We start from the raw sequence: 26230 nt of genomic DNA, 5'->3' as shown, positions 1-26230 counted from the left end.
CTGCAGCCTGAGCTCCTGTTCCACTCAGCTCTGCTAGGGCACATGCCTTAGTCCCCAGCCTGTGGGGTCTGTCCCAGTCTCACCACTGTCCTTGCTGTAGTGGGAGCCTCAGTGGCAGTCAAGCAGGAGCAGAGGGAAGGGGAATAATCACTGACACTGCAGTTGGTGTGGTCCTGTTTGCTCCTTGTGTGGAAAGAGCAGAATTTTAATCATAGAATCACAGAGTGTCCTGAGCGGGGAGGGATCCACAGGGGTCACCGAGTCCAGCTCCTGGCCTGCCCAGGAATGCTGATTTAAGGGAATGAAATAATTCACATTATCCTTCCTCTGCCCAGGTTCTTCCTGTCGGTGCCTCCCGAGGAGAACCACAGGCAGGACGGGGAGCGGGAGGAGGAGGAGGAGGCCCACGAGGTGACCAGGTTTTACACCAACCCCATTGCCAAGCCCATTCCCCAGAGCCTGGAGGGCAGCGGGCACAAGCCCCACTCGGGCGTGGACGACACCATCGTGGCGCTGAACATGCGCGCGGCGCTGCGCAACGGCCTGGAGGGCAGCAGCGAGGACGCCTCCTTCCAGGAGGATTCCCTGCAGGAGGAGTGGGACAAGGAGGTGGAGCCTGGCCTCCAGCAGCATCCTGCAGGTGAGGCTGCCGGGGGCACCATTGCGTGCAGAGTTTGCTGCTGTTGGGCACCCTCGGCTTTTGCTCTTTTCCCTCCTCCTTCCGCCAGAATGCAAATGCTGCTTTTCTTACCTAGTGCAGAAATTTTATCTGCTGAGTCAGCGAGCATTTAAATTTTATCCTCCAATTTTATATCACATGTGTCAGAGTTTTTTAAACTTGAGAAGGTAAAGGGAAAAGATTTGTTAATACTCCCAGCTAACACTTATGTGGCATGTAATGAAACCGGCAGGTGATGTGTGCAAAAGAAATGTCTCTGGACATTTTGTAGATGCAAAATGCTTTTGGGAAATAGGAAGATCATTTGACAAATTATTAGATGAAGAAGAATTGGAGCCTGTTAAATGTAGAAGAAGCTGCAGTTTGGTCAGCAGTGCCTGAGGCCCCAGGCTACTAAAGCTGGGAGTGTGTTTCCTTCAAGTGTTGACACATTTGCAATTTTTCTTCTCCCTGCGCTCCTTCTTCCCTTTCTGTTTGCACACCTGCTGCTCCCTGGCAGGTGCCTGGGCAGAACCTGCCAGGGCACTTGCTTTAAATGTGCTCTGGAGGCTGTGGAATGAAGGTGTTGTGGTGTCTGTTGGTTTTGGGTACCCTGATCCTCAGTTCCTCTGAGGCTTACAGCTGTTGAGGCTGGCAAAAGAAATGGGATAACAGTCTGGCAATGTTGATGCCTTGCTGCCAGCCCTGTTCTCAGGGAATGTTGTGTTGCAGGGATTGTGCTGACACGAGCTGGCTACTACACCATCCCGACCCTGGAGGAGCTGGCCCGGCTGACCAACGACAGGAAGGAATGTATCGTGACAGACTTCACCATCGGCCGCACGGGTGAGAGCCCCGGCCTCCCTGGGCCTTCACCCTGACAGGGATCCTGAAGCTGCAGAGCCTCAGTTCCCAACCCTCAGTCTGACTGCCACCAGTGCCCTTGCTTTGGCAGCAGTTGGCATCAATGTTTTGTAGGATTTTAGGATAAAATAAATCCCAGTATCACAGACTGATTTGGTTTGGGAAGGGCATTAAAGCTCATCTATTCCATGGGCAGGGACACCTTCCACCATCCCAGAGTGCTCCAAACCCTTTCCAACCTGGCCTTGGACATTTCTAGGGATCCAGGAGCAGCCCCAGCTGCTCTGGGGCCTGCCCACCCTGCCAGGGAACAATTCCTCAGTGCCAAGATCCCACCCAGCCCTGCCCTCTGGCACTGGCAGCCATTCCCTGGGTGCTGTCCCTGCAGGCCTTGTCCCCAGTCCCTCTGCAGCTCTCCTGAGCCCCTTCAGGCCCTGCCAGGAGCCTTCCCTTCTCCAGGTTGAACATTCCCAGCTCTCCCAGACATTTGATATTGGTGTCAAAGTTGATAATGCTCCTCCAGAGTTTTCTCAGGGGGAAGGATGTGTCACTTTGTCTGGGAGACAGACAGGGCTAGGTGGGGACAGAGGGAGAACAGCAGGAACGTGAGCTCTCTGGCATATTACTTTTCACAGTTTTAATTGTGACTTTTCACAATGTAATTGACCTTTTCACAATTTTAATTGTGACCTTTTGGGTTGTTGTGCAGGTTATGGATCGATTTACTTTGAAGGAGAAGTAAATCTAACAAACTTAAACCTGGATGAGATTGTACATATCCGGAGAAAAGAAGTTATTGTTTACCCTGATGACGAAAAGAAACCTCCCATTGGGGAAGGGTTAAATAGGTAAGTAAGGATGAATTTTAGGACTCTGACAGTCTGCTGTGCTTGCAGGCTGCAACCAGGAGACAAATCCAAATGGTGCACTTGGTTTAGAGTGTCAGTGGGTTACTTCAGGTTTCTGAGCCACAGATTGGGTTTGAGAGCCGATACGAGTTTCCCTGCGTGGGGCTGTGCCCTGCTCCCCTGGGCAGGTCCCCAGGCCCTGGTTGTGAGCCCGTTGTCCTTTGGCAGGCGGGCCGAGGTGACCCTGGACGGGGTGTGGCCCACGGACAAGACGTCGCGGTGCCTGATCAAGAGCCCCGAGCGGCTGGCAGAGATGGACTACGAGGGCCGGCTGGAGGCCGTGTCCCGCCGGCAGGGCGCGCGCTTCAAGGAGTACCGCCCCGAGACCGGTTCCTGGGTCTTCAAGGTGAGCCACCTGCTGCCCCAGATCAAGGCATTTCTGGCTCATTTCTGGCTTTGGACAGCTGTCTGGAGTCCCTGGGCTCTGGTGACAAGCATCCTCACCAAAGCAGCTCCTCATTCCTGGGAGCGTTCAAGGTTGGATGTGGCTTGGACCAACAGACCAACCTGCACTATTGGAACGTGCCCCTGCCCATGGAATGAATGAGCTTTAAGGTCTCTCCCAGTCCAAACCAGTCTGCAGTTCTGTGGTAAAAACTGTGGCCCCAGACCTGCCTAGAGCAGGTGGTTTTGTACTACACATAATCAATAACACACGCAAAATGGATGGGGCTTGAACCAACAGACCAACCTGCACTAGTGGAACATGCCCCTGCCCATGGAATGAATGAGCTTTACGGTCTCTCCCAGTCCAAACCAGTCTGCAGTTCTGTGGTAAAACCTGTGGCCCCAGACCTGCCTAGAGCACGTGGTTTTGTACTACACATAATCATTAACACATATGAAATCATACAATTACCAAGCACTACAGCACTGAACTGTCATCCCAGAGTCTGTGACAGCTGATAAATTTTAAAACAGCAGCCTCTGTAGAGGGGCTGAATTTGTTGCCCGTGTCCCAAGAGTTGTGTGTTAGGACGCCTGTATAGGGCACAATTACCTGCCCAGTGTTGAGGCCTTCCAGAGATTTCACTTCCAAGCTGTGACACGTTTGTCCTTCTCCTTAACACAGGTAGCACACTTTTCCAAGTATGGCTTGCAAGATTCTGATGAGGAGGAGGAAGATCGTCCTTTAAAAGTGGACACCAAGAAGTTAAAGACCACCCCTGTGCCACCCCCAGGGCACCTGCCACCCCAGCAGATGGCCCTGAACGGCAAGCCAGTGCCCCCGGCTCAGGTAGAAGGAGAGCAGTGCCTAAAGGGGGTTGATGACACGGAATTTGGAGAATAGCTGTGCCTGGGAAGGGGGTGGTTGGAGTAACGTGCAATCTGGAGAGTGAAGCCTCACAGAAACTCTTCTGAGCTCTGCCTGAGTGGCTGCGTGTTGTTTTCCTTTGAGACGCTTGACATTGCAGACTAAGGATGGGGCGGGGAGGCTTTCAACCCTTGTTTCTTGTTTGAATTCTAGTCTGAGTTTGGCAGATTTGCACCTCTTCTGGAAGAACCCTTGTTTTTGTGACTATTAAATGCACGCCCGTAATGCCACCGCCGTGTGCTGCCTGCCTGGACAGTGATGCTGTGCACTCAGTTGCCTTTACCACCATTAGTGTGCAAGACTGTCTGCTTTCCATTTTAAGAATGTGCTCTATTTTTATTAAAATAATACTTTTTGTAGGGCTGGCTATATGCTGGCTTCATAAACATACTTGTGTTGGATGTGACTGCTTTAAACCTTTGCAAAACATCCTCAGTGCTGGGCCCATCTTACACAGCAATGTTTGATCCACAGGCACTGTTTGATCTAGTTCACTGGGAATAGCAGGAGCTCAGGTGGGCAAGAGGCACAGCCCCAGGGCAGGGATGGTCCCCCAGGGCAGGGATTGTCCCCCGTGCTGAGCACTGTGTGACACCTCAAAAGAGAGTGTCCTGTCCTGGGAAAGAGAGCCCTGGAGGGGCTGGAGCGTGTCCAGGGCAGGGAACGGAGCTGGGAAGGGGCTGGAGCCCCAGGAGGGGTTGAGGGAGCTGGGGAAGGGGCTCAGCTTCAGAGGGGGCTCAGGGGGATCTTGTGGCTCTGCACAGCTCCTGCCAGGAGGGTGGAGCAGGAAATGGCCTGGGGTTGTGCCTGGGGAGGTTTAGGTTGGATATTGGGAAAATTTCCTCCTGAAAAGGGCTGTCCAGCCCCGGCACAGGTTGCCCAGGGCAGTGGTGAAGTCACCTCCCTGAGGGGTTCCACAGCCTGTGGATGTGGCACTTGGGATGCAGTCAGTGGTGGCCCTGGCAGTGCTGGGGCATGGTTGGACTTGGGGGGGGGCTCAGAGGCTTTTCCCACCTCAGCAGTTCTGTGTTTGTAACACAGAACTCCCCCCTGGTACCCCGTGCGAGTCTCTGCTGACCATTTGTGTGGTCAGAGCTCTCCAGGCAGGTCCCTGATCCCTGTTCAGCAATTCCACAGCACCATCTGCTCCCTGGGCAGAGCATCCTGCTGCTGGGGCTGCCAGCTCTGCTGGGTTCTGCATGGAGAATCCCAGAGCAGTGGCCAGCTGCTGCTCCAGCTCTCACAGCTCCTCAGCTAATTAACACCCACTCATCCATCCCTCTGCTGGAGTGGCTCCTTAATTATTTGCATTTTGAGCTGCACACGTGGCTGCCCAACAGCGTCACTTCAGCTCCCCTCCCTGCTTCGTGTTCAGACTGGGGGACCAGAGCTGAGCTTTTAAACACTCAGGAGCACTGGAAATATCACTGATATACTCAAATATTCTTGTACAATCCAGTGTACTTAGCAAAAACTCCTCCAGGTTCATTAACCTCTCTGACTTGCATAACATTGACTTAGGTTTTAATTTCTGACATTAGGAAAAACATCAGTTTCCCAAAGCCCTAAGGAACATCATAGCATCACTTAAAACGTCCCAAACTCTTGGCGTAGAACACATCTGGTAATACTGTTGTTTGGGCTGTAAGAAGCATTCAGTATCTAGACTTGGTTTTTGCTTTGTCCTCCCTCACTAAGTTAAATATTAATGAATTTATTAATATTGCAAGGGAGCTTGCTGCATTAAAGCCCAATGAAGGGAACAGTGAAACGTGTGTGTTTGTAACCATGTTTTGACTTGTAAATCTGTTCCACACGTGGGGCCGGGCTCAGAGTCTGCATCTGCCACTCAGTTCTATCCTTACAGCCCCCCACAGGTGATTTTATCTCAGCTGAGACCCTTCGCCCCATCCTGGCTGGTTCTGCAGAGCTAAGCACAGCCTTGTGAACGTGCTCCTTAATTCCTGAGCAGGATTCCCAGGACACTCCCTGCCTAGGCCTCCTCACTCCTGTTTTTGCATCACTTCGCTGCTCTGTACTGTGTTTTTTCTGGGAAGCTGGAAGCATGAGGCTTTCACAGGACACAAAGCTGAATGTTAATTAACGGGATGGTTAAACTAGAGCCGAACTAGTACAAGGGAGCTCAGGTCCCACAGAGCAAGCTGGGCAAAAGTACAGCCTGTGTGAGCAGTTAGCCATGGAATCATGGAAGGGTTTGGGCTGGAGGGACCTCACAGCCCACCCAGGGCCACCCTTTCCACTGTCCCCAGTGCCCAGCCTGGCCTTGGGCACTGCCAGGAATGCAGGGGCAGCCCCAGCTGCTCTGGGCACCCTGTGCCAGGGCCTGCCATTGCAGTATCCATGAGAAATGCAGATCTTGGTGGAATGTAGGCTCTGTGGCTGGAGTTTGTACCACATGGGAAGGATCTGGGAGGAGGGGAGGGAGGGAGGGAGGCAGGGCACACAGAGCTCTCCCTCGCTGGGCACATGAGAACCACTGCTGAAGAACAGTTCCCTGAACTGAATGGCAGAACTGGGAAAACTCCAGGAGGGCACCGCTGCTCTGGGACTGCTCCTGCCCTGGCATGGCACACCCTGAAGGTTCTGTGTGCCCATCCCTGCCCTTGGTGTGCAGCCTTGGCAGAGCCCTCCTGGGAGCCGTGGCTGTGCTGGCTGAGCTGTGCTCTGTGGGAGTGACCTGGCCTCTGTATCCGCAGCCCCTGGAGCTGGAGCAGCTGGGCAGGCTGGTGGAGCTGGACAGTGACATGGCAGACGTCACCCAGGAGCCAGCCCAGGAGCCCTTGGCAGAGGATGCCCTGGCCGAGGAGCAGGAGGCAGTGCCAGCGTCCACGCACATCGCGTCCACCCAGGGCATCAACCCCTACGTGCTGCAGGTCAGTGTCCTGCTCCTCTGGGAAATGAGGGGAGCACTCCTCAAGGATGCTTTTGTGTCCCCAGGGGAGGCAGGTCAGTGTCCTGCCCTGCTCCTTGCTGGGAAGTGACGGGAGCACTCCTCAAGGCTGCTTTTGCCTCCCGAGGGTGGTCACACACCAGCCTGTAATGATCAGGGCAGCCCATGGAGTGGGACTGAGCTCACACCATACCTCTGTTCTGGGGAAACCCCACACGCGGAGACATGGAACACCTTGAAGCCAGAGCTCAGACATGGAACACCCTAAAGCCAGAGCTCAGTTTCCAGAAGTCTGCCCTGTGGGCACTGGGATAAGCTGAACTGATACCAGAGCAGCTGCCTTGGTCCCCTTCTGCCTTGGTAGATAAAAACATTTTGGGGTAATGGGTCTTGATTTGGGGCTTGGTGTTGGTGCTTTTATTTCACAATACCACAGAAGATTTGGGTTGAAAGTAATCATAAAGCCCATCCCACCCCTGCCATGGCAGGGACACCTCCCACTGTCCCCAGTGCCCAGCCTGGCCTTGGGCACTGCCAGGGATGCAGGGGCAGCCCCAGCTGCTCTGGGCACCCTGTGCCAGGGCCTGCCCACCCTGCCAGGGAACAATTCCTCATTGCCAAGATCCCACCCAGCCCTGCCCTCTGGCACTGGCAGCCATTCCCTGGCTCCTGTCCCTCCAGCTCTTCGTAATTTTTGTGGAAGAACAGAACCTTGAACACTTCTGGGTTTCTACCTGTAACAGACCAGAAGTTACTCCTTAAGCTGACAAACAGCAGACAGAGCTGAGATCTAAGAAATGAGGATTATTGTGGGATGTCACCCCCATCCCCAGCGTGCCCTGTGCACTGATGTAGTACAAGTAGTTGTAACCCCATCCATCAGGCAGCAAGCCTGAGCTGTGCCTGCACTGTTCCTTGGAATGTTTGCAGCGTGGCTGTGTTGTTTGGTCATGTGCTGCATGTAGGAGTTTTTTTGGGTGGGAAGAGCTATTTTGATGAGCTTAGTGAGCTGCAGCTGTGGGAGGGATTGCTGATGTTCTGGCTTGGCTTCCCACATCCTCAGATCATGAAGGCTTCCTTGCTTGCTGATGATGACGACCTGGATTTGATCCTGGATTATCCTGGGAAGCAACCTGTCAAGATGGACACTTCCCAAGATATCTGCTCCCCAAGGCTTCCCATTTCAAAATCACAAGGACAGAAAAGACACTCAGGTATGGTGAGAAACCACAGGTTGTGTGAAGAAGGGTGAATTTTAACATGAACAGGCAAAACCATGGGGTCTGCAGCAGTTCCCTCCTGCCACTCCTTCCTTCTCTGCTCATTCCCTGCTCCAGCACGAGTCCTGCCCTGAATGCTCCAGTGCCTGGAGCACCTCCTCACCTCCTCTGATGCTTGCACTGATCTTTTAACTTCTTTTTTTCTTTTCTTTTTTTTCCTGCTTGTCTGGATTTTTTCCCCCTTTTAAGATCTCCCAGAGGCACCAACTTTGCAGGTGGTTTGGAGGTGGCCTGTGGTGGCTCTGCTGTGGTGGGCACCACAGGGCAGCCCCTACCAGATTCCCCCACTGCCCAAATCTTGCCCCTTGCACGTAGTGCACCCACTAAGTGGTGCTTTCCATGGGAATATTGAGGAATACCTCTGGGAACGAGCAGGAGGGTGCTCCCTAATGGAGGAAACCCATTAACTCAGATCTGTTAATCAATTCAAAGCCCACATGACTGGCAGGGACAGCCCTGAGGTGTGTGTGAGCCCTGCTGATCCGTGTGCCACCCCACTTCTGTCCCGATGTCCTGATTCTGACATTAAGTCAGGGACTCCTTTGGGAATGGCCAGTTTGGGCTGGGGCTGTGTTCCTGGGAGCACCCCTTGTGTTCCTGTAGGCAGGGCTGGAGGGTCAGTGGCACTCAGCACTGCACACACTCACACTTGGCTCCATGTTCCCATCACACCATCCAGACCTTTGCCACGGGCTGTTCTGGGAATTCCTGAAATCCCTTCAAAGCCCAGCAATGCCCTCTGAAACACGGCTGCCCTTCCGCTGACCGTTCTTGCTGCTTCTCCCCACCAGCTGCTGGGCTGCTGCAATCCAAGTTTGCCAGCGTCCTTTCCCAGGCACCGAGCGCTGCCGCGGCAGATGCCAAGGGCCCCAGGACTTTGGACGGTGCCCCCTCTGCCGCGCTGTGGTCGCCGCTGGCCTCGGCCTTCGCGGTGCCCGCGGCCGTGCCCGAGGCGCAGGTGAAGACGGTGGGGGCGCGCCGGCAGCGCGGGCTCGTCCCCCTGGAGAGATCCATCACCTACGGCAAGGGGAAGCTCCTGATGGACATGGGGCTCTTCATGGGCCGCTCCTTCCGCGTGGGCTGGGGCCCCAACTGGACGCTGGCCAATTGTGGAGATCAGCTGAGCGGCCCCGGTGACACAGAGGATGCTCAGCTGGAGCCCGTGGAATACGGATTCCTGCCCACCCCCGTGGCTCCCAAATCGTGAGTAGTGCTTCCCTTCAGGATGGATGGGACAGGCTCGCTCTGCATGGCTGCCAGAATCCACTGTTCCTTCTGGCATGCAGGAGTGGTGCAAGATGGGGTTAGCCATGGAGATCTCCTTCACGGCCCTTCTCCTCAAAAATATCTCTGTCAAATCCTGGAATAACTACCCCAGGTTGTTCAGGGTCCCAAAGCCTGTGGGTAGTGCTTCCCTTCAGGATGGATGGGACAGGCTCGCTCTGCATGGCTGGCAGAATCCTGGTTGCAGGTCACTGTTCCTTCTGACATGCAGGAGTGGTGCAAGATGGGGTTAGCCATGGAGGTCTCCTTCATGGCCCTTCTCCACAAAAATATTTCTGTCAAATCCTGGAATAGCACAGTAAGAGGATTTGGTTTTTCTTTTTTATCAAGCAAATAGCACTGTTACCCAGCACAAGGTTAAAGAGAAGGGTTAAAGTTGTTGCCCAGAAAGCTTCCAATCTCTTGGTTCCCCCTGAGGACGTCTGCCCTACCTAAGGAAGTTCTAGTTCAGCTTCTCAGCTCCCAGACATCTTCATACTGCCTGTGCATTCAGCAGTGCATGGGCCTTTGGGGTCTCCATACCTGAACCAGACTGGAATATAGCCCAGTCCCACCACTGAAGTGCTCCAGAAAGCTTGTCTGGATGTTCTCCAGCATATGTGAAGTGCTGAGGAATGAGCTGGGGTGAAGGTGTGCTTGCTGCCTCTGCAGAGTTCAGTGGGTCACAGTTTACTCACCAGATCACAGAAGGTTTGGGTTCAGACACTTAAAGACCATCCTGTTCGAACCCACTGCTGTGGCCAGGGACACCTTCCACTACCCCAGGTTGCTCAGGGTCTCAAAGCCTGGCTCCAAATCCCAGACTCTCACCAGGATCTTCATGCCTTGGGTCATGTTTTACTGTTGTGTTAATTAGGACAAGCTGCAGGATGAGCTGCTCCACTTGCATGGAGAACATTCAGAACTTTTGCTACTTGGTCTATCTCCCCTTTTTCTCCAGACTCACAGAATCCCCTTTCAAAGTTCACGTGGAAAAGTTGAGCCTGGAACAGTGGAGATTGGACAGAGACAAGGAGCTGTATCTCACCCCTCTGGAGATAAAGCTGAAGCACACCACTGTCCATATGGATGAGCCCTGTCCTCTCCTGGCCCCCAACCCTGGAGTCTCTGCTATCCATGACTATGCTGACTGGGCCAGGAAAGCATCCGAGGATCCCACTGTGGCAGAGAGTGAGTACAGAGTGATCCTTCTCAGAGAATGGTTTGGGCTGGCACAGCCCTGCCAGCCCATGCAGTGCCAGCTGTGCCCCACGGGCACCTTGTGCCCAGCCCAGAGCACTCAGTGCCACCTCCAGGGCACACCTGCAGGGATGGGCACTGCAGAGCTCCCTGGGCAGGCCCTGCCAAACACAGTGGGGACAGTGAGCCCTCCAGGGTGGGGACAGTGAGCCCTCCAGGGTGGGGACAGTGAGCCCTCCAGGCTGGGGGACAGTGAACCCCTCCAGGGTGGGGGCAGTGAACCCCTCCAGGGTGGGGGCAGTGAGCCCTCTGGAGTGGGGGCAGTGAGCCCTCCAGGGTGGGGACAGTGAGCCCTCCAGGGTGGGGACAGTGAGCCCTCCAGGGTGGGGACAGTGAGCCCTCTGGAGTGGGGGCAGTGAGCCCTCCAGGGTGGGGACAGTGAGCCCTCCAGGGTGGGGACAGTGAGCCCTCCAGGGTGGGGACAGTGAGCCCTCTGGAGTGGGGACAGTGAGCCCTCTGGAGTGGGGACAGTGAGCCCTCCAGGATGGGGGACAGGGAACCCTCCAGGGTGGGGACAGTGAGCCCCTCCAGGATGGGGGACAGTGAGCCCCTCCAGGGTGGGGGCAGTGAGCCCTCCAGGGTGGGGACAGTGAGCCCTCCAGAGTTACCCTCACATGAGCCCCTCTGAGTTCTGTGCTCCCATGCTGATGCTGGTGTGTGTCCCCACAGGCGTTGTGAAGCACTGGTGCCTGGCCTGGACGTTGTGTGAGGCCATCTGGGGCAAGCTGAAGGAGCTGGAGGCCAGCCTGGAGGAGCCCAGCGAGTACGTGCTGGTGCTGGAGCGGCGCCGCGCCTTCTCGCGCTGGCTCTCGGAGACGGCGGCCGCGCGCATCGAGGAGGAGGTGGCGCTGGCCCGGCACGGCGGCCACGTCGAGGCCGTGTTCAGCTGCCTCACGGGCAAGAGGATCGGCGAGGCCTGCAGGCTGGCACAGCAGGCAGGTGAGCACCCCGGGCTGCTGGGCACTGCCCAGGGAATGGGCACGGCCCCGAGGCTGCCACAGCTCCAGCAGCCTTTGGCCAGCGCTGCCAGGGATGCCCAGGCTGGCCTTGGTGGGCTCTGGGCAGGGCAGGGCTGGCACTGGGGGTCCCTGGGGGTCTCTCCCACCTCAGGACATTCTGTGATTCTGTAAGGTTCCTAAATCACAGCTTTTGTGTAGAGGAGAACGGACATGCACAAAGAGAGATTAAACTTAGAGAGCTCATAGTCGCTGGCTGCTCTGCATGTGAAATGTTCCCTTGTCAGTGACCACAAAATCATGGAATGGGCTGGACTGGAAGGGACTTTTGAGTCCATCCAGTCCCACCCCGCCACGGGCAGGGACTCCTTCCTTTATCCCTGGTTGCTCCAAGCCCTGTCCAGCCTGGCCTTGAAGATTGGGTAGGGGCTGCTGCTGGATTCCCTGGTCCCCTTCACTGTGGCTCTGTCCACAACCCCCAGTCAGAAAGGGCTGCTGGGGTGCATTTGGATCTGGGAGTTTTCATAATCACTCCTTTGAATATTTGATGATCTTTTTAATTGAGCTTCTGTTCAGACATTTTCTATTTGGGTTAAAAGCATGTATTTTCAGAGCCTTATGGCAGGTTTTATCCCTGTCTGTTATACCAGGTGTTTATGGAGTGGTTTATTTTGTAAGAAATACTGGAGTTGTGGCCTCCCCATTCCATCCCCCAGTGGATGGGGCTTGGAGCAGCTGACCTAGTGGAAGGTGCCCCTGGCACGGACAGGGGCTGGAAGGGGATGAGTTTTAGGCTCCCTCCCACCCAGAGCCTTGTTGGGGGGCTCTAAGGTGTGCAGCTGAGGGGTGTCCCTGCAGGTGACCACCGCCTGGCGCTGCTGCTGTCACAGCTGGCCGGCAGCCAGCCCGTGAGGGACCTGCTGACCCTGCAGCTGGTGGACTGGCACCGCCTGCACAGCGACCGCTTCATCCAGGAGGAGCGGCTGCGCCTCTTCGCCCTGCTGGCGGGCAAGCCGGTAAGGACAGAGCCCTGGGGACAGCCCTGCTGGGAGCAGCCCCACTGGGGACAGCCCTGCTGGGGACAGCCCCACTGGGGACAGCCACACAGCCCCCGGGGGACAGCCCCACTGGGGACAACCACACTGGGGATAGCCCTGCTAGGGACAGCCACACTGGGGACAGCCACACTGGGGACAGCCACACAGCCCCCGGGGGACAGCCCCACTGGGGACAGCCACACTGGGGACAGCCACACTGGGGATAGCCCTGCTAGGGACAGCCCTGCTGGGGACAGCCACACTGGGGACAGCCACACAGCCCCACTGGGGACAGCCACACTGGGGATAGCCCTACAGCCCCACTGGGGACAGCCCTGCTAGGGACAGCCACACTGGGGACAGGACAGCCACACTGGGGACAGCCCTGGTAAGGACAGCCCCACCAGGGACAGCCGCATTAGGGACAGCCCCACTAGTCCTTTCTGTCCTTTCTTTCCCTCCCAGTCAGCCCCCCTCTGGTGAGCCACTCAGCCATGGGCACTGCTGGGAGTGGCTCTCCCAGAGCCACCTCCTGCTGCTGCACAGCTGGCTCCAGGTGTGGCCAAGCAAGGTTTGTGCTCCAGGTGTGGCTGAGCAGGGTTTGTGCTCCAGCTGTGGCTGAGCAGGGTTTGTGCTCCAGGGCTGTCTGGGCAGGATCTGTGCTCCAGGGCTGTCTGAGCAGGGTCTGTGCTCCAGGGCTGTCTGAGCAGGTTTTGTGGCTCCAGGGCTGTCTGAGCAGGGTCTGTGCTCCAGGTGTGGCTGAACAGGGTCTGTGCTCCAGGCCTCTCTGATCAGTTTTGTGGCTCCAGGTGTGGCAGCTCTCCGAGAGGATCAGTGTCAACGTGTGCTCGCTGCTGGACTGGAAGCGCTGCGTGGCCGTGCACCTCTGGTACCTGCTGCCCCCCACGGCCTCCATCTCCAGGGCTCTGGCCATGTACGAGTCAGCCTTTCAGGTGGGTCACTGCCTCCTGCCCTAAAGCAGCCCTTCAGGGTGCTCCTGCCTGCTGCTGCTGCACACAGGCTCCAGGAGCAGCCAGGAGTTGCTGAACCTGGGATTGAGTGTAGGATATGGGGGGAATGGATTCCCACTGCCAGAGGGCAGGGTTAGGTGGGGTACTGGGGAGGAATTCCTCCCTGGGAAGGTGAGCAGGCCCTGGCACAGGGTGCCCAGAACAGCTGGGGCTGCCCCTGCATCCCTCAAAGCATCCCAGGCCAGGGTGGGCAGGGCTTGGAGCAGCCTGGGACAGTGGAAGGTGTCCCTGTGGTAGGGAGTGGAACTGGATGATCTTTAAGGTCCTTTACAACCCAAATAATTCTGTCATTCTATAGAACCATAAGTTCTGTGGAGAAAACCCATTTATGGAGTGTTTCCAGGTTTTGTCCAGCTGTTCCTCCTAGGAAGAGGATCAGTGGCCAACAGCAGAAAAGCCCTTTTGAGGCAGACAGCCTGTTTTCCCACTGGGGTCATTAATCCTCACATGCCTTGTCCAGCAGCCCATGGTGCTCCACAGCCTGTGTGTGCCCCCCCAGCCCCCCCAGCCCCTGTTCCACACCCCCTGTGTGGCCCCCCAGCCCCTGTTCCACACCCCCTGTGTGCCCCACCAGCCCTTGTCCCACCCCCCTGAGGCTCCATGCATTATGCAGAGCCCTGTGTCTTGCTGCAGAGCTCTCAGCTCTGTGTGCAGCAGGACAAAGGGTTCTGCTGAAAAACATGTTTAATCATTTAACTAAAGCCAGCTCAGCCCTCCATCCTCAAGCACAGCAGCAAGTCTGGAAACGTGTCACTGATGTTTGCTTCAATGTCCAGTGTTGGGCACTTCTGAATACCCAGCTGTAGTGCAAGTTCTGAGCTGATTGTTCTGACTGACTCAGTGTGTCCTGTGCTGTTGTGGCTGCCCAGACCCCGCTTAGCTACAGAGAGAAGGCTCCCTGGGATGGACCCGCCTCATTCCACCAAGGCCCACGTGGTTTTCCAGCTACAAAAGCCTTTGGGAATCCAGGCTGTGTGTGAGAGCTGGCTGTACCTCCAGGCAGTGGTTTGTTAGAGCTCAGTGTGAGACATGAACCCACCCGAGCATTTTGAGTTCAGGTTTTTCATGTTGGTCCATAGTTCTGGGGAGGTTCCACCTGCAGGTGCAGAGTCTCCTGAGCCTGCTGAGCTGGGGAATTCAGTTTTGTTCAGAGTATGGTCTTCAAACTTACTGTTGAAACAATCTCCCTAGAACACCTCAGAGTGTGAAAAATATGCCTGCTGTCCTCTGCCTCCTTACCTGGAGGATTCTGGATACGTCATTGAGGAAGACGACAATGGAGGAAGGCCCCTGAGAGATGTCTGCTTCCATTTGTTAAAGCTCTACAGTGACAGGTAAGTGGGCAAAGAGTTCAGTAATATTATAAAAGTCATGTTCAGTCAGTGACTGCCTGAGTTCACCAAGCAGGGGGATGAAATCAGCCTGAACCTCTTGGAGCAGTCCAAAATCAGCCCCACATGTACCCCGACAGAAGGTGGTGCCACCTGGGGATGGTAGAGTTGGGAACTTTGGAGCAGCTTGGAAGCTTTGGGGCACATTTGTGGGGTTTTGGGTGCTTTCTGTGTCTGAAGAGTGCAGGAAGGCTTCTCTGTAGCTGTCTTTGTGGAAGGCAGTGAGAAATCTGCAGGGGAGCACACACAAAGGAAAAGGGGTGACAGTCTGGGTGCAGACTCATTAGATTTTAGCAGTAAACACTGTTAATTTTCTTCTTATAAAAGAAAACCAAACCCCCATAACTGATGTGAATCACACACGTGGAGGTGGGTGAAGGGAGGGGACTGGATGTGATTCTGTGGGCACAACCAGCTCTCCCAGTTAGCAGTTCTCCTCTGCAGGTCCTACGAGCTTGACCAGCTGCTGGACCCCAGGAGTGTCACCTCTGACCCGCTGGATTTCCGCCTCAGCTGGCACCTGTGGGAGGTGCTCAGGGCCCTCAACTACTGCCACCTGTCCCAGCAGAGCTGGGGGGTGCTCAACACCAGCTATGCTGCCCAGCTGGAGAGCGAGGGGCTCTGGGAGTGGGCCGTGTTCGTGATGCTGCACGAGCCTGACGCGCAGTGAGTGACCCTGGGTGGCTGTGCTGGGCTGGACACACAGTGACAGTGACCCTGGGTGGCTGTGCTGGGCCTGGACACACAGTGACAGTGACCCTGGGTGGCTGTGCTGGGCTTGGTCACACAGTGACAGTGACCCTGGGTGGCTGTGCTGGGCTCAGTCACACAGTGACAGTGACCCTGTGTGGCTGTGCTGGGCTGGACACACAGTGACAGTGACCCTGGGTGGCTGTGCTGGGCTGGACAGGCTGTGAGTGACCATGGGTGACTGTCCTGGGGTTGGACACACAATGACAGACCCTGGGTGACTGTTCCAGGCCTTGCAATAACTTGGGGTCAGTCCTAAAGACCTGTGGTTGTGGTGGCTTCTCCCACATGGAGCTGTACACTCGGAGGGCTTTATGCCACCTGGGAAAATCCCAGAATCCCAGCCTGCTGTGAGGTGGGAGGGTCCTGAAGCCCATGTTGTCCTGCAGTCCCGCTCCTGTGAGGGTGGCATGAGGAGTGACAGCTGCCCTGTGCCCGCAGTGCGGGTGGGTGGCAGGAGCAGAGCAGTGACCCTGCCCCTGTGCCCGCAGTGCCCTGCTCCCTGTGTGGATGGCAGGAGCAGTGACCCTGCCCTGTGCCCGCAGTGTGGGTGGGTGGCAGGAGCAGTGACCCTGCCCTGTGCCCGCAGTGCCCGTGAGAAGGCCGTGCGCGAGCTGCTGGGCCGGCACTGCGCGCTGGCCGAGGGCCCCGAGGGCTGGGCCAAGGAGACCTTCCTGACGCAGCGCCTGTGCGTGCCCCCGCGCTGGATCCACGAGGCCAAGGCTGTCCGCGCCAGGATGGAGGGGGACAAGCACAAGGAGGCCCTGTTCCTCTTCAAGGCTGGCCACTGGAACCAGTGCCACAAGCTGGTCGTCAGGCACTTGGCCTCAGGTGGGTCTTGCTGCTGCTCCTGCGTCCTGAGCTTTGAGCAGCACACAAAGACGTGGTGGGAGTGGGAGCCCCTCTGCTCTGAGCCAGGCTGGGAGAGCTGGGGGGGCTCACCTGGACAGGAGAAGCTGCAGGGAGAGCTCAGAGCCCCTGGCAGGGCCTGCAGGGGCTCCAGCAGAGCTGCAGAGGGACTGGGGACAGGTGGAAGGGGGTGGGACTGGATGACATTTGAGATCCCTCCCAGCCCAAACCAGTGAGTGACTCCATGATTCCAAGCCATGGGGCGGCCAATGAAGGGATCAGGCTGGGTTTGGAGCAGCAGAGTGAGCACAGAGGGCCTGGCAGTTCCCAGCCAGCTCTCCCTGCATACCTGGCATGGTGCTTTTCCTGGGCAAACAGGGAAGCAGGGCAGTGCTTTCCCTGCTGCACAGCCCCACCTTCCTGGGGCACAGGGGCCTCTGGGGACAAGGGCAGCAGCGGCCTTCTGTTCCCTGCTCTGTGGGAGACGGGGTGGGCTCTGCTCCTAACCGCAGCTCTCTGCAGATGCAATTATCAACGAGAACTACAAGTACCTGAAGGGGTTCCTGGAGGACCTGGCGCCGCCGGAGCGCAGCGCGCTCATCCAGGACTGGGAGCTGGCGGGGCTGGTCTACCTCGACTACATCCGTGTCAACGAGATGCTGGACAGGATTCAGCAGGTGGGGATCACAGCTCCCCAGGGGCTGCACTGGAGCTCTCACTGGCTGCTGCGGGGGAGTGTGATGGTGTTCACAGGGGTCTTAGGAGGAGGGAAGAGACGAGGATCTGACTCCATGGTTCAGAAGGCTGATTTATTATTTTATGATATATATTAAAACTATACTAAAGGAACAGAAGAAAGGATTTCATCAAAAGGCTAGCTAAGAATAGAAAAGATGGAATGATAACAAAAGCTTGTGTCTTGGACCGAGAGTCCGAGCCAGCTGACTGTGATTGGCCATTAATCAGAAACAACCACGAGACCAATCCCAGATGCACCTGTTGCATTCCACTGCAACGGATAACCATTGTTTATGTTTTGTTCCTGAGGCCTCCCAGCTTCTCAGGAGAAAAAATCTTAAGGAAAAGATTTTTCAGAAAATATCATGACTACAGGGGAGGTTGGTGCTTCTCTTTGGCAGGCACTTCAATGAGAACGTGGGGCATCTCTAAAACTGGGCTTTGCTGTCTGCTGTCACAGCAAGGGGTGGGCTGTGCCCTGTGGAAGTGTGACAGTGACAAGTGAAAGGGACGGGACAAACCCAGCAATCTCCATGTCCATTCCCCCAAATTCCTGTCCAGGCTTCCCCTTTGCCTGCGCTGGTGTGAACTGAGGCAGGTTTTGGTGTGTGTGTGTTTGGCCTTGGAGCTGACCCGTGTTTGCTTCCAGCTGGATGTGTCCACCTACGAGCTGGAGCGGTTACACACCAAAGTGACGTCCCTGTGCAACAGGATAGAGCAGCTGCAGTGCCACACGGCCAAGGACCGCCTGGCTCAGTCAGGTATGCTGACACCCTGTCCTGCAGCTCCCTGGGACACCTGGGCAGCAGCTGTATCCGCTGCTCACAGAACCATTTAGGTTGGAAGAGACCTTTCAGATTGACTCCAGCCATTCCCCAGCACTGGCAAGGCCACCACTGACCTGTGTCCCCAAGTGTCACATCCACACAGCGGTGAAATCCCTCCAGGGATGGCGGCTCCACCACCTTCCTGGGCAGCTATGTCAGGGCTGCACAGCCCTATCTGGGAAGGAGTTTTCTCAATATCCCCCCTGAGCCTGCCCTGGCCCAGCCTGAGGTCGTTCCCTCTGCTCCTGTCCCTGTTCCCTGGGAGCAGAGCCCGACCCCCACCTCCTGCCAAGGAGTTGAGGAGTGTGAGAAGGTCCCCCCTCGGGCTCCTTTTCTGCACGCTGAGCCTCCTCAGCCCTTTGGGGGAGCAGTTTTTCCCCAGTATCCAACCTAAACCCCTCCCGGCACAGCCTGAGGCTGTTTGCTCTCCCCCTGTGGCTGCACTGCCTGTGCTGAGGGAGGGAGCAGGGAGAGGACAGCCCATCCAGTGCCTTCCCTCCCGAGCTGTCCCTGCCCCATCAGTCCCGGCTGGGTTTGCTCTGCAGCGCTTCTGGGGCGGAGCACGCGCAGGGTGTGCTGGTGTTCACAGGGATCCCAGGACAGGGGAGAGATGAGAATCTTGACTCCGTGCTTCAGAAGGCTGACTTATTATTTTATGATACATATTATATTAAAAGAAAATTATACACTAACACTATACTAAAAGAATAGAATAAAGGATTTCATCAGAAGGCTAGCAAAGGAAAGGAAGGAACGATAATAAAATCTTGTGAGTAATCAGACACTCCAAGACAGCTGGACTGTGATTGGCCATTAATTAGAAACAACCCCATGAGACCAATCACAGATGCACCTGTTGCGTTCCACAGCAGCAGATAACCATTGTTTACACTTCATTTCTGAGGCCCCTCAGCTTCTCAGGAGCAAAGCCGTAGCAAAGGTATTTCTCATAAACTCCACGCGTGACAGCAGCGCTGTGTCCCGCTCTTGCAGACATGGCGAAGCGCGTGGCCAACGTGCTGCGGGCGGTGCTGAGCCTGCAGCAGGGCCCCGAGGCGGGCCCCGAGCCCGCGGAGCCGCGCGTGCCGCTGCGCCTGCTGGCCCCGCACATCGGCCGCCTGCCCATGCCCGAGGACTACGCGCTGGAGGAGCTGCGCGGCCTCACGCAGGCCTACCTGCGCGAGCTGGCCCTGGCCGCGCACTGAGCGCCCGCGGGCCTCGCCCGGCACGATTCACCCCGGCACGGGCGGCCGAGGCGGAGCCGTGCCCGCTGGGGACCGGCTCCGTGCCCGCCCCGGGCCTGCCCCGGCGCCCGGCACCGCCCCGGGGTGCGCACCCGCCGAAGGTCTTCGTGCATGAGGAGTATCGAAAGGTTTTTATCGAAAAAAATATAAATAAATGCTCTAGATTATTTTCCTGTCTTTTTGAAAACCACAAATAAAATGTTTATAGTACTCCCATGGGTGCCTGTGGTTTTTAAGGCAGGGTTTGGGTTTGGAGGTGTGTGTCCTTTGCTGTGTCACCCCGGGATGGGTGGGTGGAGGGTAAGGACAGCCCAGGAATGTCTGATACAATCCCACCTTGCCTTCGGTGCTCATCGGGGTAGGCTCCTTCAGAGTCTCGGGAGGAAACATCACTCATCTCTGGGACGGAGCGTGGGGAACCCAGATAAACCAGATGGTGGCCTTTTGGTGCTGAAGGGGTTCCTCTAACAGCTGGAGGGGGACTGGGGACAAGGCCTGCAGGGACAGCACCCAGGGAATGGCTGCCAGTGCCAGAGGTCAGGGCTGGGTGGGACATTGGCAGTGAGGAATTGTTCCCTGGCAGGGTGGGCAGGCCCTGGCACAGGGTGCCCAGAGCAGCTGGGGCTGCCCCTGCATCCCTGGCAGTGCCCGAGGCCAGGCTGGACACTGGGGACAGTGGGAGGTGTCCCTGTCCCTGGCCGGTGGCACGTTCAGGTGACACTGGCTGTGTGCAGGGGCTGGGTCACTGCGGCTTCGCCTCCTTCCATTACTGTAATTGGGCCTGAGCGGCCCGGCCCGGGCGGCACGGGCTGGGATGAATAATTCACCGCTGGAAACAAAACCTCCGGCCTCAAAACCGCTCGGCATCTGCCGCCGGGGCTCGGCGTGGGAAAGGTGCCAGGAGGCGCCGGGGGAGCGGAGCCGGCGGATTCCCCGGGGCTGCAGCCGGGGATGCTCCGGCACCCCCGAGCCCGGCGCCGCTGCCCCTCAACCTCCCGGCATTTCTTCCCACCGAACGGAACGATCTGCCCCTTCCCTTCCCTCGCTCTTTCCCCGCCCCGGAGAGCGGGATGTCCCTTGCTGTGCAGGGCCGTCACTCCGCTCCGGGGCTGCGCCAGCCGCCCTCGGCTCCGCGGTGTCCCCGTGTCCCGGGTGCGGTGTCCCGAGTGCGGTGCCCCCGTGCCGCGGGTGCGGTGTCCTCGCCTGGGGACACCGCAGCGACAGGCACCGCCTGGTTGCCACCAGCGCCCCCAAACCCATCCCCGAGGGGACTCGGCTGCCGGAGCCCGTCCCGGCCCTGCCCGTTCCCAGCCGGGCCCCGCGGGGGTCGCCCATCGCAGCCCCTCGCCGTGGGTGCCTGGGGCCGTGCCCCCCCGCCCTGTCCCTGTCCCCGCCCTGACGTCAGCCGCCCCCCCGTGTCCCGCACCCGCGGCGGGATGGAGCCCGCAGCTCGCCTGTGCCTCGCCCTGTGCCTCGCCGGCCTCCTGCCGGCCCCGGGTGAGCGGGGGGCTCCAGGGACGCGGACCCCCTCCCCCGGTCCTCCCCCGGTGCCTGGGGCAGCATCGCCCCGCGCACGGGGAATCCCGGGGCTGGGGGCCCGGGCTGGGGGTTCGGGGGATCCCGGGGGTCCCGTCGGGCTCCCCGTCCCCCCCAGCTGCCGGAGGGTCCCGCGGCCGGGTCCCGGGGATCCCTCGGGAGGGCTCCGGCTGCAGCCCTGCCGCTCCGAGCCCCGCTCCGGCTGTCCCCAGGCTGCCGGGCGGCGCCGGGAAGGTTCGCCTACAAACTGCTCCACGACCTCTTCGCCAACTACTCCAGCGCCCTGCGCCCCGTGGAGGACACGGACCGGGCTCTCAACGTCACCCTCAAGGTCACCTTGGCCCAGATCATCGACATGGTGAGCGCCGGGCACGGCCCCGGCCCCGCTCCCCGCACCGGCTCCCGCTCCGGCTCGGCCCCGCGCCGACGCTCAGCCCCTGAACCCAGCCCGGATCCGCCCCCAGAGCAGCCCGGGTGGCGTCGAGGCAGCTGAGAGCACTTTGCAGACAGCCCGGTCCCCCCAAAACTAGCACGGGCCCCCCGAACCCAGCCCAGCTCCTCGAGGCACCCGGAGAGGCCGCCGGGCTGGGTGCGGGCCGAGGGGAGCGGGGCGGCCGCGGGGTCCGTTCCCCACGCCCACCCTCTCCCCTCGGCAGGACGAGAGGAACCAGGTGCTCACCTCCTACCTGTGGGTCCGCCAGACCTGGCTGGACGCGCACCTCACCTGGGACAAGGACGAGTACCGCGGCATCGACAGCATCCGCATCCCCAGCAGCTACGTGTGGCGGCCGGACATCATCCTCTACAACAAGTGCGTTGTGCTTGGTACCCCGGCTGCTCCCGGGGCGGGGGGGCCCGCCTGGGGCTGGGGGCTGCGGGGGTGCTGCCAGCCTCGGGGGCGAGCAGGAGGGTCCTGGAGGGGGACATGCAGGGAGATGGGGCCGGGGTGTGCTGGCAGCAGCCAGCTGTGCCTGGGACTGACCCCAGCAGCGAGGGGACAGCCAGGGGCTGCAAGGGGCACGGGAGGGGATGCGGCCCCACGGGCACCCCTCCCTGCCCAGCGCCGACGAGCACTTCGGCGGCTCCATGGAGACCAACGTGGTGCTGCGCTCCGACGGGCACATCACCTGGGACTCGCCCGCCATCACCAAGAGCTCCTGCAAGGTGGACGTGTCCTACTTCCCCTTCGACGGGCAGCAGTGCCACCTCACCTTCGGCTCCTGGACCTACAACGGGAACCAGATCGACCTCCGCAACCAGCTGGACAGCGGCGACCTGACGGACTTCGTGGAGAACGTGGAGTGGGAGGTGCTGGGCATGCCGGCCACCAGGAATGTCATCACCTACGGCTGCTGCTCCGAGCCCTACCCCGACGTCACCTACACCCTGCTCCTGCGCCGCCGCGCCTCCTTCTACATCTTCAACCTGCTCCTGCCCTGCATCATGGTCTCCTTCCTGGCGCCGCTGGGCTTCTACCTGCCCGCCGACTCGGGGGAGAAGGTGTCGCTGGGGGTGACGGTGCTGCTCGCCCTCACCGTGTTCCAGCTGCTGGTGGCCGAGAGCATGCCGCCCTCGGAGAGCGTCCCGCTCATCGGTGAGCCCGGGGCCGGGCTCGGGGCCGGGCGCGGGGGGCAGCGGGACTCCCCGCGGGCTGCGGGACCCCCGTGCCCCCTGCCAGCGCCGCTGCCCCCGCAGGGAAGTACTACATCGCCACCATGACCATGATCACGGCCTCCACGGCGCTCACCATCTTCATCATGAACGTGCACCACTGCGGCCCGGGGGCCCGGCCCGTGCCGCCCTGGGCGCGCCGCCTCATCCTGCGCCACCTGGCCCGCCTCTGCTGCGTCTACGAGGTGGGCGAGAGCTGCAAGGGCCCCCGGCGGGCACCGGGCGGGCGGGCAGCGCCGGGGGATGCCAGGGCGGAGGGGGAGAGCCCCGGGGAGCGGCGGGCGGGCACGGAGGCGCGGGGCTGCCCCTGGGACCACTGCCTGTGCCACCACGATGCCCTGCTGAGCAACGTGGGGTACATCGCCGGCTGCTTCCGCCGCCACCGCGCCAACCAGCGCCGCACCGGCGAGTGGAAGAAGGTGGCCAAGGTGATGGACCGCTTCTTCATGTGGGTCTTCTTCCTCATGGTCTTCCTCATGAGCGTGCTGGTCCTGGGCAACGCCGCCTGACGGCTGTGCGGGCCCAGGGACGGCGGGGGCTGCGGGTGTCTCATGAGGGTGACACAAATGTCCCTGGTGCCCCCCATGGCTGCAGGGAGGGAGCTGCTCCATCCCTGGGGAACGGGTGCCCGAGAGTGGGAGCCCCTGCTGCAGGGCTGGGGGGTCCCAGCCCCTGTCCCACTGCACCAGAGCGGGCACCCACACCCCCCGTGGCACCCTGCACCGGGGAAATGCACCAAACTGGAAATAAACCGTGGAAACGCACCAAACTGGAAATAAACCATGGAACGTGTGTCCTATCCCTGCTGCCCGGGGGAGGGTGGCCCTGGGAGGGATGGGGGCTCAGGCCCTGAGCCCTGGGAGGGATGAGGCTCCCCATGAAAAGGGTGGGGGCTTCCCACGAGAAGGAGAAGCTTCCCACCTCTGGAGCTGCTGCCCACCCTGGCCAGGGCAGGCTGGTCCTGGGGTCCATCTGTGCCCAGCCAGCCCAGCCCGTGGCAGCCACTGTCCCATGGCAATTCCTCATTGCCAACATCCCATCCAGTCATGGCACTGGGAGCCATTCCCTGTCCCCAGGGCAGGGGAAGGGAAGGGAAGGGAAGGGAAGGGAAGGGAAGGGAAGGGAAGGGAAGGGAAGGGAAGGGAAGGTGATAAACTCCCCAGGACTGGTGGGTGTTGTGGTGGGGGAGGCTCTCCTGGGCACAGTGACCACCAAAGGAGGAGTTTTGGATTCTCAGAGAAGCAAGGACAGGGGCAGCAGGAATGGAGAGGGATGGCCTTTGGGAGAAGGGGTAGCAAAGCAGGAGGTGACAACGATGTCCTGAAGTCTTGCAGGAGAAAATGGGATGTCCCAGCAGCTCCAGATGAACCTTGTGAACACTTCTGGAGCTCCTGGAACTGCATGGGGAGCTGCCATGGGGCTGCACCTGCCCAGCCCGGCCTGCCTGCTCCTGGGTGGCCCCATGGCCCCACTTTGATAGCCTGGCACGTGGGCATGTCCCCTCTGTCAAGTGGCACTCAGATGTCACACAGGGGCCTCTGCCTGTCCTGTGATGTCACACAGGGGCTCTCGCTGCCCCACACTGTCACAAAGGGGCCCACCTGCTGAGGTATAAAAGGGACCATGGGACACAGTGACACTGCAGACCGGCACCACCAGGGCCTCTGCCCCCACACCCCCAGTGGCCCCGCAGGTCACTGGGGAACCTCCCCAGCAGCCTGTGACAGTGACAGGGACGGTGCCATGGGGGTCCTCAACATTCTCACCATGGGGGTCCTCAGCATCTTCACCGTGGGGGAGCTGGTGGCAATCACCATGGTGCTGCTGCAGCTCATCCTGGTCATTGTCATGCTACGGGACGAGCGGCTATGGGTACGTGACCTCTGATCTGTGTGGGCTGGGCTGGGCCGGGCTGGGCTGGGCCGGGCTGGGCCGGGCTGGGCTGGGCTGGGCTGGGCCGGGCTGGGCTGGGCTGGGCTGGGCTGGAAGAGTTGGGCCGGGCCCGGGCCGGGCTGGGCTGGGCTGGAAGAGTTGGGCCGGGCTGGGCCGGGCCGGGCCGGGCCGGGCTGGGCCGTGTGGGTTTGGGGATCCATGGCGGTGTGCCATGGCGTGTCCATGGCAGGACAGTGTGGAGCGTTCTGGGGAGCCGCTCCTGTCTCACCCGTGCGTGGCTCTTGCAGCGGATCCGTCGGAGCTCAGAGCATCCGAGCGCAGCCAGAGGCCGGCTGGAGGGGCAGAGCAGCGCGGGCAGGGCACGGAGATCAGCACAGCTGGGGCTGCCCCGCGGCAGCTCCCCGCGCGGCTCCGTGAGCTCCCGGCGGCGCTTCCCGAGGTTCATCCGGAGCTGCCAGGACTCGCTGGCGCTCTTCGAGGAGCACCGCGAGGAGCTGGAGGCGCAGCTGTCCCAGTGGCCGGGGGCGCAGGGGGGCTGCAGGGCGGCCCAGTCCGAGGGGCCCGCGGAGCTGGGGCTGCTGGGGGGCAAGGAGTCGCCGCAGGGCCCCGCAGAGGAGCAGCCCAAGGCGGGCACGGACGGCGCGAACGGGCAGGACCGAGCCGGCCCCGCGGGGCGAGGCAGCGGCAGCAGCGGCGGCAGCAGCAGCGGCAGCGGCCCCGTCCCGGAGCGCAATCGCTGCAGCGGCTGCAACGCCCTGGCCTGGTTCATCCCCAAGGACGTGCAGGTGGCCGAGACGGGCTCGGAGGGCAGCGGCAGCAGCAGCAGCAGCTGCAGCTCGCTGGGGCTGACGTTCGGCATGCTGAGCTCGGACCCGTGGTGGGGCCCGACGCCGCCGCCGCCGCCGCAGCCGCTGCCGCCGCCCGCGGGCCGGGAGCCGGGCTGGGCCCTGGGCAAGCTCCGGGCCCGGCTCGGCGAGAGCCTGGCAGCCTGGTGCAGCCGCCGCCTCCCCGCCTGCTGCTGCCGCCGCCGCTGAGCCCCGCTGCCCCCGCGCTAGAGAGCCGCGGGAACGGAACGGGCCCGTGTCTGTGCCCATGATCGTGCCCGTGTCCGTGCCCGTGTCCGTGCCCATGATCGTGCCCGTGTCTGTGCCTGTGCGCATGTCCCTTCCTGTGTCTGTGCCCGTGTCCATGGCCATGTCCATGACCGTGCCCGTGACCATGCCCATCTCTGTGCCCATGCCCGTGTCCGTGTCCATGTCCATGCCCATGTCCATGTTCCTGTCCGTGTCCATGCCATGTCCATGTCCATGTCCATGTCCATGCCCATGTCCATGTCCGTGTCCATGCCATGCCCATGTCCATGCCTGTGCCCGTGTCCGTGTCCCTGCCCACGTCCATGCCTGTCTCTGTCTCTGTGCCCATCTCCGTGCACGTGTCTGTCCCCGTGCCCGTGTTCGTGCCCGTGCCCGTGTCCGTGCCCGTCTCCATGCCCGTGCCCGTGTGCAGCAGCCGTGGCGGGCCCGGCACTGCCGCCTGCCCAGCCCTGCCCAGCCCGGCGGGCACCCATCCTGGAGGGGAGCCGCTTGCCCAGGCAGGAGCTGCCTGCCCCAAACCCGCGCTCTCCGGGCCTGACCCCTGGGTACCTCGGGCTGTTCCTCGCTCTTTGTGTCAACGTTTCCTCTCAGCAGTGAAAAAACCAAACAAAAAATTACCCCAAGCAAACCAAACCAAAGCGAAGGTATTGTTTGTACAAGTAAGTTTTAGCGTCTATCACAGCAGCAGCCACATTAAATTCTAGCAGGGCTTTGGCCCTTCTCATATTCCCCCTGCAGGGCTTGAGGACATCCT

At 59.7% G+C, this 26230-nt stretch overlaps 2 protein-coding genes across 3 annotated transcripts in view; both read left to right on the top strand.

Moving 5' to 3' along the window:
* Positions 1-19243, top strand: part of NUP98 (nucleoporin 98 and 96 precursor) — a 36170-nt gene extending 16927 nt beyond the window's left edge. For both annotated transcript variants that reach the window (XM_054293747.1, XM_054293748.1), the window contains 18 exons: positions 336-640; positions 1391-1504; positions 2232-2370; positions 2599-2776; positions 3503-3667; positions 6463-6639; positions 7720-7870; positions 8728-9139; positions 10161-10390; positions 11129-11398; positions 12274-12431; positions 13262-13405; positions 14675-14817; positions 15319-15540; positions 16214-16455; positions 16996-17150; positions 17861-17972; positions 19032-19243. In XM_054293747.1, the coding sequence (XP_054149722.1) occupies positions 336-640; positions 1391-1504; positions 2232-2370; positions 2599-2776; positions 3503-3667; positions 6463-6639; positions 7720-7870; positions 8728-9139; positions 10161-10390; positions 11129-11398; positions 12274-12431; positions 13262-13405; positions 14675-14817; positions 15319-15540; positions 16214-16455; positions 16996-17150; positions 17861-17972; positions 19032-19243 (3529 nt within the window). The remainder of the gene's footprint in view (positions 1-335; positions 641-1390; positions 1505-2231; positions 2371-2598; positions 2777-3502; positions 3668-6462; positions 6640-7719; positions 7871-8727; positions 9140-10160; positions 10391-11128; positions 11399-12273; positions 12432-13261; positions 13406-14674; positions 14818-15318; positions 15541-16213; positions 16456-16995; positions 17151-17860; positions 17973-19031) is intronic.
* A 1475-nt stretch (positions 19244-20718) lies between these two features.
* CHRNA10 (cholinergic receptor nicotinic alpha 10 subunit) lies at positions 20719-22998 on the top strand. Its single transcript, XM_054293780.1, has 5 exons — positions 20719-20779; positions 21031-21176; positions 21475-21629; positions 21880-22412; positions 22514-22998. Exons 1-5 carry the CDS (start codon positions 20719-20721, stop codon positions 22996-22998), a joined length of 1380 nt encoding a protein of 459 aa, XP_054149755.1.
* Positions 22999-26230: the final 3232 nt, after the last annotated feature.

Source organism: Melozone crissalis, unplaced genomic scaffold, assembly GCF_028551555.1.
Source record: "Melozone crissalis strain CALT ecotype California unplaced genomic scaffold, PUWL_Pcris_2 ptg000187l_1, whole genome shotgun sequence".
Classification (NCBI taxonomy): domain Eukaryota; kingdom Metazoa; phylum Chordata; class Aves; order Passeriformes; family Passerellidae; genus Melozone; species Melozone crissalis.
The sequence above is the reverse complement of the archived record's forward strand: the minus strand, read 5'-3'. Positions and strand labels throughout refer to the sequence as shown.

What these genes read in the sequence shown, in the direction of transcription:
- CHRNA10 (XM_054293780.1), top strand. Translation starts at nt 20,719, where the DNA reads ATGGAGCCCGCAGCTCGCCTGTGCCTCGCCCTGTGCCTCGCCGGCCTC. An exon ending in CGGCCTCCTGCCGGCCCCGG is followed by an intron (nt 20,780 to 21,030) that starts GTGAGCGGGGGG and finishes GGCTGTCCCCAG; the next exon opens with GCTGCCGGGCGGCGCCGGGA. An exon ending in GGAGAGCGTCCCGCTCATCG is followed by an intron (nt 22,413 to 22,513) that starts GTGAGCCCGGGG and finishes CTGCCCCCGCAG; the next exon opens with GGAAGTACTACATCGCCACC.